At 42.3% G+C, this 14,049-nt stretch overlaps 1 protein-coding gene across 3 annotated transcripts in view; it reads left to right on the top strand.

Annotated features, from left to right (window-relative positions):
- Positions 1-13,766, top strand: part of LOC139135681 (protein Wnt-5b-like) — a 67,441-nt gene extending 53,675 nt beyond the window's left edge. For all 3 annotated transcript variants that reach the window (XM_070703281.1, XM_070703283.1, XM_070703282.1), the window contains exon 6: positions 11,377-13,766. In XM_070703281.1, coding sequence (XP_070559382.1) covers positions 11,377-11,835 — 459 coding nt within the window. In that variant the 3' untranslated portion in view covers positions 11,836-13,766. The remainder of the gene's footprint in view (positions 1-11,376) is intronic.
- Positions 13,767-14,049: the final 283 nt, after the last annotated feature.

Genomic DNA, 14,049 nt, shown 5'->3' with positions numbered 1-14,049 from the left:
GGCTGTAATCTAATTTACTTTGCTATTGATTTTTTGCGGAGGAGGTCAAACGTTAGAACCCGTACACTCGGAGATTCTTATGAAGGCGCAAGATTCAAGAAGAGCAAGCCCCGGTTACGGAAAACGCGGAATTGAGCTCTCGTACATGTCTTTGAAAAGTGGCCTTTTTCATAAAATTTGGTAGCAGGTGCCAACGTCCGTATCCATGCAGACATCGTGTCGACTTTGTTAATGCCCTGGCGCTCGTAAAAGAGAAAGTTTCTGACACTCTCTCTGTTGGACGACTACAAGTGGCAGGCCAACTCAGATGGGAGCTCCACGCCGAAGCGGTGAAAACATCCGTGATGGCGATCGCAAATGCTAAAACCGCCGCGAAAATGAAACAAGCTGGACAAAATGTCACGTGATGTGAGGAGAGGGCGGCCTGACCGTCACCGGACCTTACCGAGGCTCGAACACTTAAAAGGCCACTTGAAACACAAGTACACCATAAATTAAAGAGCGTAGTCGATCACACAGTACTTTCCTGGTCGTCTTACCGGGAGTTAATAGAACGGTAGATGAAACATTATATGAAAACACTAAATAGATTGAAATATAGTCATTGACTCCAGTTATTTAAGCTTTGCCTGTAATGCTCTTTACGGAGCGATAGATCACGGACTGCGAAAATGCGGTTTTAAATTACTTTAATGCGTCCATCAGCTATACGCGATGGTGGAGGACCTCTCTTGACACCATGTTTTTTGGCTGTGAGTGGTAATTGGTCTTAAATTTTGAAGCACATACCCTTACCGTTACCCTAGAAAAAGATCTGTTGGTATAGGTAAAGTACGCCGAGGCTCAGCGGTCAGAACTCGAAGCATCGTTACATGATTCGTCACTTGGTTCGGTTCAATAATAAAGTGATCGCTTAACCATCCATGCGCATCCTTTCAGCAACCGTGTACAGGCAACAAGTTGAATTTGTTTTAACAGCGGACAAAAACCAGACCGGGGTTTTGCAGATTATTCGAAGAATGCTCATTCTTCTTCTCTTGGTCACAAAACAATCAAACGACACCCGGTCTTCTTTCTCACTCTCAGATGCATTGAGGGGGATTACGTTCTTCTTTACTCCGAATGCTATGGTTTGGCTGCCTTGGGGAATTCACATCCTCAAAAGTGTGAAGCTGAACGTGTGAATGTTGTCGCTGAAGTGAGGCGCGGGGTACGAGATGTGGCCTCATGGAGCTACGGATGTTCGCGGTGACGGTTAAATGGGTTCACGATTTATCAGGGTCGCTGAATGTTGTAACGCTGATTGGCCCTTGTGTTACAACTTGTGGGGGAACTGCTCATTGCAAGTTGTTGCTAATTAATGTAGTAGATGATGGGGAAAGGGTAACTTTTCGTGCCAATTTCGCGATTGGTTCACGTGATCCATACTCATAATCACATGATTAACAGGGAATGAAGGGGATTTCTCCGGCCTATCAAACCAGCCATGGTTAAGTGATGGGTAGGATTAACCCAGTGGGTTCACGGTGGGTTAGGAATGTTACCCGGCGGGTAAGAGAGGGTGTGCCTGGGTCTTTAATTTAAACAAATTCCAATAGGTAAGCAATTTACGAAAGGTTGGCCAAAACTGACTTCCAGGAATTGTGATAAATCAGCATTTAATAAGTTAGACTCGGCAGTGATGTGAAAGAGTTGCAGACTAAGCAATGGTTGGTCCACGTTGAACTAAAACGTATCCCTTGGTATTTTTCCCGGCGACTTTAAGAAGTGCAACAGGGTCGAGGCAGGTGAGGTTTGCAGCCCAGCTCTGCATGGCAGGGCTGTGTGTTACCGGCGTTATACGGCCGCCCGTTTAACGCCGGTAGCACACAGCCCTGCCACGCAGAGCTGTTTGCAGCCCAGCTCTGCATGGCAGCAAAGGGTGGATTTGTAGCTCGACGGGCGTCCGTGGTAAACTCAGACTGATGCAGCATGGTGATTATCGGAAGGAATTTATTTTGAGCACAGGTCGCTGGATCGTCCCGCCTGATAATGGTTTTGATGGCCATCATAAGGTGAAGGGCTTACATCCAAATAGGGCCCAAAATTGGATAGGTGGTAGTCGAATGAGCACGGTGTAGTGGCGTATTCAATTTTTGCCCTGAGTTTAGGCGTAAATGTTGTGACATCATGATCGGTAAATGTTGCCGAACAAGTGGTAGCTGGTGATTGTTATATATTACTGTATAGTACTGGACTGGGTTATCGCTGTTCAGAAGCAAGTTATACGTTGTGAGAACCGTATAGCCATGTCGAAGTGATCGGGGCAGAGTTCACAGGACGCACTAATCTGGCAGAGACCCTGCGATTCGCGTTCTTCCCAGTGTCAGTCAGTTGGAACACGCGCGCGCCCTTCAGAGACGCGACGCGAATCCCAGGGTCTGGACGTTCTTGCAAGCGACCGGTCGGATTTCTGCCTGATCCGGGTACTTTGTAGAACTCCACACATCTGTTAATCGAAACAACAACGACACGTACCATAGCCAAATAAAATGAAAAATGAAAAATAAAACCATACCGCGTATATAGGTTTACTAGCTACTAGTACAAATTCTCTCCGCCCAGTTAGATAGGTGTTTCTTTTGAAGTCACAACCCTTATGAATATTCATATACTTGCAAGAACCGACAGTCGCTGTGTCTGGCAGCGCGTGCTCACAGCTGCACAGCGTCGCCTTCGAATGCAGGCCCAACTTTGGCGCGCACAAAACAAGGCACAGCGACTGTGGAGAGTTCACAGGACGCACCAACACTTCTCCACTTTGTTTATCGCACATTATTGAGTATAAATGTACCTAGAATGACTATATTGTTATATCAACGAAGGGAATAGTTAGTCAACTGACCTACGGGCCAAGCGAAGAGGTTCCCAAGTGAAAAATGAGTGGGTTTTAGTCATGACATTTTTTAACTTAAAAGAATGAATGCTGATAACTAGCCAGGCAATCATCTGGCATGTGTAAGCAAAGACGTCTTTTACGGTCGAATCTGTGTAGTACCGATATTGTAAACTCTGTTGTTATTTTCTGGCATATTCAAATATACACAGCTAAAGCTAACGTAAATATTGTAGCATAGACTCAAAACAACAGCAGAGGTCTGTGATGTGTCCTGGCTCGGGACACCCGTCCTCTCGCCAGGCAATCTATGCTTCGCGGCGATGCTTTGTTGTTTTTTTTTGTTTCTCCCTTGTCCACCCGGAAGATGTCCAGTGGCGCCCACTTCTCAGCTCCTCAGTATAAACCCCAGCAAACTTCGAAACGTTTTTGACGCATGGATATCGGTCGAAGTCGATTTTACGTACCCCGTATACGTTTTGTGACGGTGGATCGCAAAACAAAAGAAAAATAGTTGGCACATGTGTATGGTATGTTTGCAATTCAATTGGTGCATTGGGAATTAACTGCCTTCGTTTGTTGGCAACATTTGTAGTGGTTTATCAATCTGATGTAAGCAAATTACAAACACAGCAGAAATTAGCCAAGCAGCAATCTTCGCTAATGGTTTAAAGCTGCGCAACTGTGACGTCTAGTTTCATTTGAAGACTTGGCTGATCAGCACATACGTAACTTTCTCCGACCCTGTCCCAGATACTGCATGTACCGACAGAGATCAGGGAAAACTAGAAGCAGATGCTGGCAAGTCAAATTTCGACAATTTTTGTTTCTCCTCTCCCTTGGACCAGTGAATCATGGCCTGATTCATCAAACGGTTGTGTTTTCTTCCCTCGAGAAGTAAGTGGTTTCTCGTAAATCGATTCGGAAAAGCGGTCCGGGCATCTTTTCTAGCCGATAAGCTTAGGATATGCGAAGCTGCAATAATTGTAGCCCTTGGTTGGTGGGGATTGGGCTTCTGTCGTGCGGCTCGCGCCTTGCCCGGGCCCAACCAGGGCTACAATTTCTCCCAATACCTGCTCGTGTAAAAGCTGCAGTGCGGATCTACACTGCATGGTCCAGGCACACACGGGGCCGCATTATCAGAGAATCTCCCCTTACCGTGTGCAAATTTCACCATAATCCTGCTCCCAGATAATGTTAGAGCCCTTGTAACTCCTATCGATGGTCAACTTTACTCCTTGCGGCTGAAAAATGACAGTTTAATGACTCAGGCGCGAAGTCAATTCGAACCTGACCGCCGTCGTTGAACTCTGTACCCAGCCGACTTGTACCATTACATTTTAGGGGTGGCCGACAGGTGTGAGGGAGCTGAATGAGCATGCTTACGGGTATCGACGATTTCGGGATTACTGTGAAATCGCCGATCGACACTGGACGAGAATGACTTGCCTTGTGCCTCAGCACGCTGCGTCTGTGAAATCGCCTATACTTACCGAATATTTATCGGCGATTTCCGGACTCTAGATGATACTACAATGACTACCGGGTCTGTGAAATTGCCGATATTTATTTATAGTTTAACTATACTTATACTTTGCCAAATACTTTGCTATTTGTATACTACACGTAGGTATTTTACTGTTTTTGTACGGTCGTAACATTTTTTATCTTAATAAACTCATTACACAAACGCGGATTACATTCCAGGTTAATTTTCTCACAGGACATTTATGTAGTCTCGCTTCGAACCATAGTGAACTTTACAGTGTGCATGATGAATTCAGTATGGAAATAGGGTCAATATAGGAACGACTTCCTCCAATCTGATTAAAATCAGATGTAGAGTACAGCGACGTCTTCTTATGCGTACGCGGTATTCTCTCGCTGTCGCGTAGTGAGAGGCGACAGCGAGAGAATACCGCGTACGCATAAGAAGACGTCGCCGTACTCTACCTTTGATTTTAATCAGATGGACTTCCTCCATCCGTTTGTTCATGACTACTTCAATAATGCAGTGTTTATCAGTTTAAAATTTCGGCATTTTCTTTTCTGTCAACATACATCTTTATGACGTAGTAGGCCGGGTTGTATGAGGATTTCTTTACATCATTTTCACGTCTGTGCTTTTTCATGGATACATCTTTCTCTTTGTAACAAATTCCTTGTAACCAGCATGTTTTACATACCTGCTTTGATATTGAGCTCAACAGTTTTTGATAAATCTAATTAGATTTGAAGCACCGCAACGAAGACTTGTCCCTTTATTATTATTATTATTATTATTAGTAGTAGTAGTAGTAGTAGTAGTAGTAGTAGTAGTAGTAGTAGTAGTAGTAGTAGTAGTAGTAGTAGTAGTAGTAGTAGTAGTCGTCACAGTAGTAGTAGTATCTAAGCTTCCCATTTTTACACAAAGTTGAGAATGTTCCAGACTAATTAAAGTCATGTCATGATGAGGGTGGGGGGGGGGGGAAATGACATACATAACATGATCAAAACCAGAAGTGGACCAAAAATGGACTCCTGAGATACACCACACCAATCGACAAAACATGAGCGTGTACACCTAAAACTAACATTGACTTCTTCCTGTAAGGTATGATCGAAACCACTTCAGTGACAAATCAGAAAACCTGTACACAGAAAGTTCGCTCAGCAAAATGTTATGATCAACGATGAAAAAATCTTCACGTAAATCTTCATCCATATTCTGTAAAAGTTTAGACCCTGGTCAGTTAACTTGACTAAAGCAATGTGACAAGAGTGATGTTAACGTTGTCTGATGATTGTGAGTTGTGACAAAAAGATTAAATGCATAAAACTGTAAAAACTAATGTAAACATGTTTTTCTAGTATTTTAGGTAGAAGAACTGGTAGGAGGGAGATAAGCCTATAGTTGTTGACATCACTCTTAGAGCCTCCCTTATGAATCGGAACTATTTCAGCACATTTGAAACAGTCGGAAAATGTACCACTATAAGCTTCAAGATTAAAAAGAGTCGCGAATATATGTCAGACATTTCACCACTTTACAGCTCTGGCCAATCGCTAGTCTGGCTCGAACTTCGCTACTAGATGATACTAGAGTTTGTTAATTAGGCGGGTAAATATCCGATTATATCAAAGATTTTATAGCCTTAGAGATCTATATCGTACAGTATAGTAGCCGTAAATATCGATTGGATATCTTATAATTATATTGCGGTGTCCTCTTGTTGTCAGAGCATCTGTATAAAATGACAAAGACCAGACGACAGACTTTGCATGGCGTGAATATCTCTTTCACTTCTTCAGAAATAAAGATGGCAAGTTCTTCAATGGCCACTGGTCTCTCTTTGCTTTCAGCGATAGTTGTATTCTTGCAGTAATTGAAAAGGAGCAAACGGTCCTATGACCTTTTTATTACAATCCTTCGAAAAGATAACGTTAAAATAACAACTACTGCCACTAGCGCGCTACTGCTAGTGCCACCGTTTTCATTAGTCCCTCACACCTGTCGGCCACCCCTAAAATGTAATGGTACAAGTCGGCTGGGTACAGAGTTCAACGACGGCGGTCAGGTTCGAATTGACTTCGCGCCTGAGTCATTAAACTGTCATTTTTCAGCCGCAAGGAGTAAAGTTGACCATCGATAGGAGTTACAAGGGCTCTAACATTATCTGGGAGCAGGATTATGGTGAAATTTGCACACGGTAAGGGGAGATTCTCTGATAATGCGGCCCCGTGTGTGCCTGGACCATGCAGTGTAGATCCGCACTGCAGCTTTTACACGAGCAGGTATTGGGAGAAATTGTAGCCCTGGTTGGGGCAAGGCGCGAGCCGCACGACAGAAGCCCAATCCCCACCAACCAAGGGCTACAATTATTGCCGATAAGCTTAGGATATGCGAAGCTAGGGATGCTGAGGTTTATTCTCAATATGTCACGTCAGCAGATACAGATCCGGACAAAGGATTTTTTAAACTAAAATCCCGGAAAAAGATCTACTGCGCTTACAGCGAAGAGCCGGACCAATGACGGCAGTAGTTCTGTTAAAGGAATGATAAACATCACTGTCGATAATATTTTCACAAGTTTTGTTCTGAAAAAAGACATGTTTTCTTATTCTCACTGGCGCATGTTGAAACAGAAATTATTTGCTCCGTTAACATTTGTGTACAAGTGCCATTTCATTGTTGACCAATGAATATTAGTCTTTAACTTCTCCCCAGAGGTAGTGCATCCATGGTATCTCCATAGAGGTAGTGTATCCATGGTATCTCCATGGAGGTAGTGCATCCATGGTATCTCCATGGAGGTAGTGCATCCATGGTATCTCCATAGAGGTAGTGCATCCATGGTATCTCCATGGAGGTAGTGCATCCATGGTATCTCCATGGAGGTAGTGCATCCATGGTATCTCCATGGAGGTAGTGCATCCATGGTATCTCCATAGAGGTAGTGCATCCATGGTATCTCCATAGAGGTAGTGCATCCATGGTATCTCCATGGAGGTAGTGCATCCATGGTATCTCCATAGAGGTAGTGCATCCATGGTATCTCCATGGAGGTAGTGCATCCATGGTATCTCCATAGAGGTAGTGCATCCATGGTATCTCCATGGAGAGGGTGCATCCATGGTATCTCCATTGAGATAGTGCATCCATGGTATCTCCATAGAGTAGTGCATCCATGGTATCTCCATACAGGTAGTGCATCCATGGTATCTCCATGGAGGTAGTGCATCCATGGTATCTCCATAGAGATGGTGCGTCCATGGTATCTCCATGGAGGTAGTGGATCCATGGTATCTCCATAGAGATAGTGCGTCCATGGTATCTCCATGGAGGTAGTGGATCCATGGTATCTCCATAGAGGTAGTGCATCCATGATATCTCCATAGAGGTAGTGCATCCATGATATCTCCATGGAGGTAGTGGATCCATGGTATCTCCATAGAGGTAGTGCATCCATGGTATCTCCATGGAGGTAGTGCATCCATGGTATAGTGCGTCCATGGTATCTCCATAGAGATAGTGCGTCCATGGTATCTCCATAGAGATAGTGGGTCCATGGTATCTCCATAGAGGTAGTGGATCCATGGTATCTCCATAGAGATAGTGCATCTATGATATCTCCATAGAGGTAGTGCATCCATGATATCTCCATGGAGGTAGTGCGTCCATGGTATCTCCATAGAGGTAGTGGATCCATGGTATCTCCATAGAGATAGTGCGTCCATGGTATCTCCATGGAGGTAGTGGATCCATGGTATCTCCATAGAGGTAGTGGATCCATGGTATCTCCATAGAGATAGTGCATCCATGATATCTCCATAGAGGTAGTGCATCCATGGTATCTCCATAGAGATAGTGCGTCCATGGTATCTCCATAGAGGTAGTGCATCCATGGTATCTCCATAGAGGTAGTGCATCCATGGTATCTCCATGGAGGTAGTGCATCCATGGCATCTCCATAGAGGTAGTGCATCCATGGTATCTCCATAGAGGTAGTGCATCCATGGTATCTCCATGGAGGTAGTGCATCCATGGTATCTCCATAGAGGTAGTGCATCCATGGTATCTCACAGTGAGATACCAAAAACTGCAGTGATGTTCTGGACGAGTGATTATAGTACAGAGTAGCATTCGGTCTCAAGTAAGTTAATGCATGGGTGTTTGTACCCATCAAGCCAAAAGTAAAAAATGATCAATTATCTTTAAAAACCACCAGATTTGATTGATATTTGGCTTAATTATTGGAATTATTAAATTCTTCAAAAAATGTCTACCTAAATCTTGACGAGTTGAGTCACGTGACCAATCGGATATTTTCCCGCCAAAATTTACGTCTTTATTAATCTTAATATTCCAACCGTAAACCGTTAAATTTTCTTGATTTTCTCTGCACTTTTGGAAACAACATCTATCATATTCTTTCAAAAATACATGGCACTCATGAAACTCTATCTATACTTCTTTCTGATATTCAAAATATTCATGTTAAACGTCAGAAATATTGTATTTGTTGTTTTTTGTGAAGAAATAATATTCAAAATTCAATAATTTTGCATCTGCCACTAGTTTTAACACAAGCTCCTATCCCATTTTACATTAATTGGTAATAATGTTTTAAATATTTTGATGTTTAGCGGTTGGAATATTCAGTTATATGCAATATACAATTTTGGCGGGAAAATAACAGATTATGGTCACGTGACCTGACTTAAGTAATATGTTATGATAAATTTCAACTTAATCAAATGCGAAACATATTTTTGGCAATTTTCACAATTTTCTGACCAGGTCTGATTGAAAAGTATGTTCAAACTGATTTTGCATGTATGTAAGCCTATGCCCATGCATTAACATACCTGAGGTTGTCAACAGTTAATATACTACACACACATACAGGGTGTGTTGAGATGGTTGACGCGAGACATATCGACGTGTTTTTGGGAGGAGAACAAGAAACTGTATTTCCCAAAGAGAACAAAAACCTTGAGCTGGAAAACACAACAATAGTTGAGCAGATGGAGCCTTAAAGGCTTAGAAAACCAAAGAATGTAGTTTCACGTTTCTCTCTGCCATTTTGAATTAGCGTCGCAACATGAACGTTTAGTCTGAAAATTGATGCGCAGTCAATGAAACATTGCAGGTGATCTCTTAAAGTGTGTTTCTCGACGATACACCACAGCCACATTAATGGCTTTACCTTTCAACATGTCACATATTCTTTGCCATTCTCGACATTTCCCCCGTAGGTATTTCCTTCTAACCGATTTGCATACCATTGACTGATCCCATGATCAAATGTTGGTGCTGAGGGGCCCCCTCTCTAAAGCACAGTTCATGTGTCTTTCTTGGACAATCTCGCTGTCTCATTTTATTTCTTGTGTGATGCGTATCGCGAGTTACAAAGTTGAACAGTGAGGCTTACACTTTTGCCAGAGCCACCATTCGTAAAATTATATTTTTGTTCGTAGAGATAGATGATGGGGTTAATCGTGGCGTGACACGTTTCGACGGACTGAATTCAGCAATCTTGGAGCTGATATCGGACATTCCAACATGACCACAACTCAGAAAATCAGGGGTTTATTTCCACCGGTCTCGGGTCGAGCACATCTTGGACTCAAGTTTTTCGTGACTGATGAAAATTCACTTTATCCGTCGGCAAATTCAAAAGCTATTAAAAGTAAAACTTATCATCATAGCAACATATTTTGAGACTGTACTACAAGTATCCGCGCCATACATCCCGATGTGTCGCCTTACTATTCGTTTTTCCACACACATCTCATTCTGAAAGCGATAGAAAAAGAGCTTTTACCGAAACTCAATCATCTCCCGATTGTCAGCAGCTGTTTAATATTCAATCGCATGACATCACTTTCGATAAATCACAGCTTTACACCATTACACCATAAAGTTCTGTTTTTGCTAGTGAAAGCATCCACAGATGCTGTAATTGTTGTAGTTTGTTGGTTTGCTTCTTTTTCGATTCAAAACCCGACAAGACCATCTGGAGAGGTTGAAGGGAGGTTTTGGTTTGTGAGCCGGGAGCGAGGCCATACTGGATCTAAGATTTATTCATACTACCTACGGCAGTGTATGGTTTTGTTTACATTTGCAACTGACGAGTTTTCACCCCGACGAACAAATTGATTTCGCCTAATCCCGTGCGTTGACTGCAAATAAGGAAAAGAAAAAAGAAAGAAAGAGTTTGAACGACTAATATCCTTTTCATACACCCTGGAAACAAGAAGCGTGTCATGGTTGAGAAACACAGTGCTCCCGCCCCGTCAGTGACGTCAAATTCGCCGATACATGTCCACATGTTTCAATATATTTCAGCTTATAAGTCAAAATAGGGAAGACTTTAATGTGTTGCGGACCTTTTTTAAGTGACACATGATAATTCGGATTCATTTGTGCCATACCGAAGCAGCTGTGAAAAAATAAAGTCTTGTTGGTGACGGATAACCAGACTTGAAAGCGCTCTAATAACCTTTTTCCACCCACAATATCATTTACAGCAAACCAAGTTGGCAACAATGCATTTTGGAAAGAAACAACCCCCGGCAGTGGCGTCTGAAATCCCTCCAAAAATGCTGTTAACTGCAAAGAGCGGGATCAACAGCTACGAGGGATAAGTTAAGTAGCCACTCGAGTAGGCAGGGAAGTCCCAGCCCTCGAAAAATAAAACCGAGCCACCAGGCCTTGGGTTTCTTAGTCTCACCTTCGGGGGACATAATGTTTTCTAAGTCAGAAATTAGTTGGGTGGTACGGTATTGTCCGCCACAAAATACAGCTTTAATCCGGTCGAGTGAATCGTAGACGTGCATCGCAAGCCAAGAGCAAAGGCGGTATCCGGTCTGCTTTGAGAATAGCTGTGAACCAAAGAAAAGTGGATTGCGTGAGACACTTCAGGCCTTGATGGACAGTTGAACACAACTATCCTCTTTTTGACTTTGATGGACAGATGACAACAATCATCTTTTGTTTTTTGTGTTGCTCTTTTCAGGTCGTCCAGTCTATGGCCGGAGTTGCGTGCAAGTGCCACGGAGTGTCCGGGTCGTGTAGTATGAAGACCTGCTGGCTGCAACTGGCCAACTTCAGAGATGTCGGGGAACGCTTAAAGGAGAAGTATGATGGGGCGACGGAGATGAGACACTCAAGGCGAGGGAAACTACATGTCGCCAATGAAAAATACAACGAGCCGACCAATTACGATCTCGTATACTTAGAGCAGTCCCCAGACTATTGTGTACGCGATGATCGAACGGGCTCACTTGGAACGCAGGGCCGATTTTGTAATAAGACTTCCCAGGGCACGGACGGCTGCACTATAATGTGCTGCGGACGAGGCTACAATACTTACAAGCAAGAGGTGGTGGAAAGATGCCATTGTAAATTTCACTGGTGCTGCTATGTGAAGTGTAAAAAGTGTAGAAAAACTATAGACATCAACGTGTGCAAGTGATTGCAATATGCTATTCTGGAAGGAACATATGCATGAAATGAACAATTTTGTACCCAGACTAGTCCACGGTACAACTACAAGCATATGCAGTTCTTGGATGGCAGCATAGCGTCTTGAAAATATACACGCTTGATTAGTCGGTGTGTTTTCTTTGGTTTACTATCTGGAAATAAACAGCACGGGATTTATTAAACATAAGAGGATCATTACACACTGGGAACGCTCGAAAGCCAAAACCTGCCACCCAGACGTAATTCTTGGACAGAAATATAACAGTGATGAAACAACGGCAGCCTATAGAGAGCCGCTTTTTTCTTTTGGACTCAAGTCATTACAGAGCGACAGCGCATGAACATTAAGTTTGGGATCGCGAACATAGTTGAATATCAGACATTAAAACGATGAACTGTTTAATAGGAAGGAAACATATTAGGATGGAACTCATTGTATTCTCTTTCTCTTCAATCCAGTTTTCTCAAAGAGGGGATACATAACAGACACTAGAGGCCAATATATATGAGTGATATTCACGCAAAGATATATTTTACTTTTTTCTGTAAATAACTTACAACCCTAAACCGACCAAATTTATACGTATTACAGTGAATTTTTTGATAAGACACATTTGCACATTAGAGGACGTATATAACATTTCCAACATTATTTAATTTTTTTATTTAATTTTTAAGCTACAGAACTTATAAATAATATCGTATGCATTTTAGGCTATTCGTAGGTGAGAAAGGGACTGAAACTCGTTCTCAGTTTGTGTCTAGTAAAGCCGAGACCTTGTTTCCATTTGAGAAAAAAATCTCCTTCAGTTTCACAAAGTTGTAAAATATCTATCGTTATCAAGTATCTTTGTGTCTTAAAATATTTTATCATCGTATATTTTTGTTGTTGTTGTTTTTTTAATTTTCTGTGAAGGCATGTTCACATCGTCAGTATTACCAGTGAACATCACAGTGATAAAATCATGCTAGGAGTGGTAGTTGTGCCGGGCTAAAGGACTCGCAAGGCCCTCTGGCAAACCATGGTTTGATAATAAGCTGATAAAAGAGCACGCTGGCAGTCCATGCCTACATTACGAATTGTGTCTGAATTCATTCTAAACATCACTAAAAAAACCAAAACGATGATGTTGTTGTAGGAAATTACAGCTTTTAAATCGTGTTCAGCAGCTCTTAAGCAACGCTTTTCAAGTTAAAGAAGTGGCTCTCAACCAGCTGTCCCGTCATTCATAGCGTTCAATTGTCCCACGGTCATTCCATTGACAAGCACCTCTGGAAATCTCTTGACACGATAAATCAAACGTGTAGCCTACGTTCAACACACTCCTTGATCGAGATTAACTATGTACCATCCAAATACTACCCTTACTTGTCGTATCTTCCCCAGCTTAGCTTGAAGCACCAATAGATTCTCAACTTTTTCATTCAATTCGCTTTCAAAATCGACTAAGTCCTTGACCCTAGGTAGCTTGGTGAGTCCCTTACTATACTGCCAACTTTATGCTCCATGGCACCGTAAACCCAAACTGAAGGACAGTGATGCGAGTTGTCGACCGCATCAAAGAGAGTCTTGCGACTGGGGGTATTCAGTTCCACTCAAAACTCAATAACTCTTTACGATGCCGGAATTGCCTAAAATCTCCAAAAGACCCGAACTCTTGGGAAAATGACCGCAACAGCAAGTTCCGACGACATTTCACATTTCATAGAATTATAAAAGGATGGCAATTGTGGTCGACATGTGAAAGAATTCAATGTACCAAACGACAGTGTCGTTGACAGATTTTTGTACCGTGTTTGCTTCGGACAATCTCTATCAAATTATATCGCAAAGTCATATTAGTCTAGTTTTGTGTGCTCCAGATAAGACAGTGTATGAATTAATTAATTAATAAAGAAAGGAAAATTCACAAACGATAACCTGCTACTTTGGTGATATTTCAGTGACCCGCAACTCGAGTTCTGTCCTAGTAATCATTGAATTTATCGCCAGAAAATCTACTTTGTATGGCCAAGAATTACCATGTCACATATGGTTTCACTTGCTCGCGATCTTCCATTTTCGATTTGATATATTGGAGTACATAGACTAACAAATTATCCAGAATTATCGACATGGAACTATTGGACAATTGTGACTAACATAGGCTATATATCATTGTATCATTACAAGTGCAAAAGGTTACCTCTTGTTTGAATATTC

This window comes from Ptychodera flava, chromosome 6, assembly GCF_041260155.1.
Source record: "Ptychodera flava strain L36383 chromosome 6, AS_Pfla_20210202, whole genome shotgun sequence".
Taxonomy (NCBI): Eukaryota; Metazoa; Hemichordata; class Enteropneusta; family Ptychoderidae; genus Ptychodera; species Ptychodera flava.
Note: the sequence above shows the minus strand (reverse complement) of the source record. Positions and strands in the feature narration are given on the sequence as shown.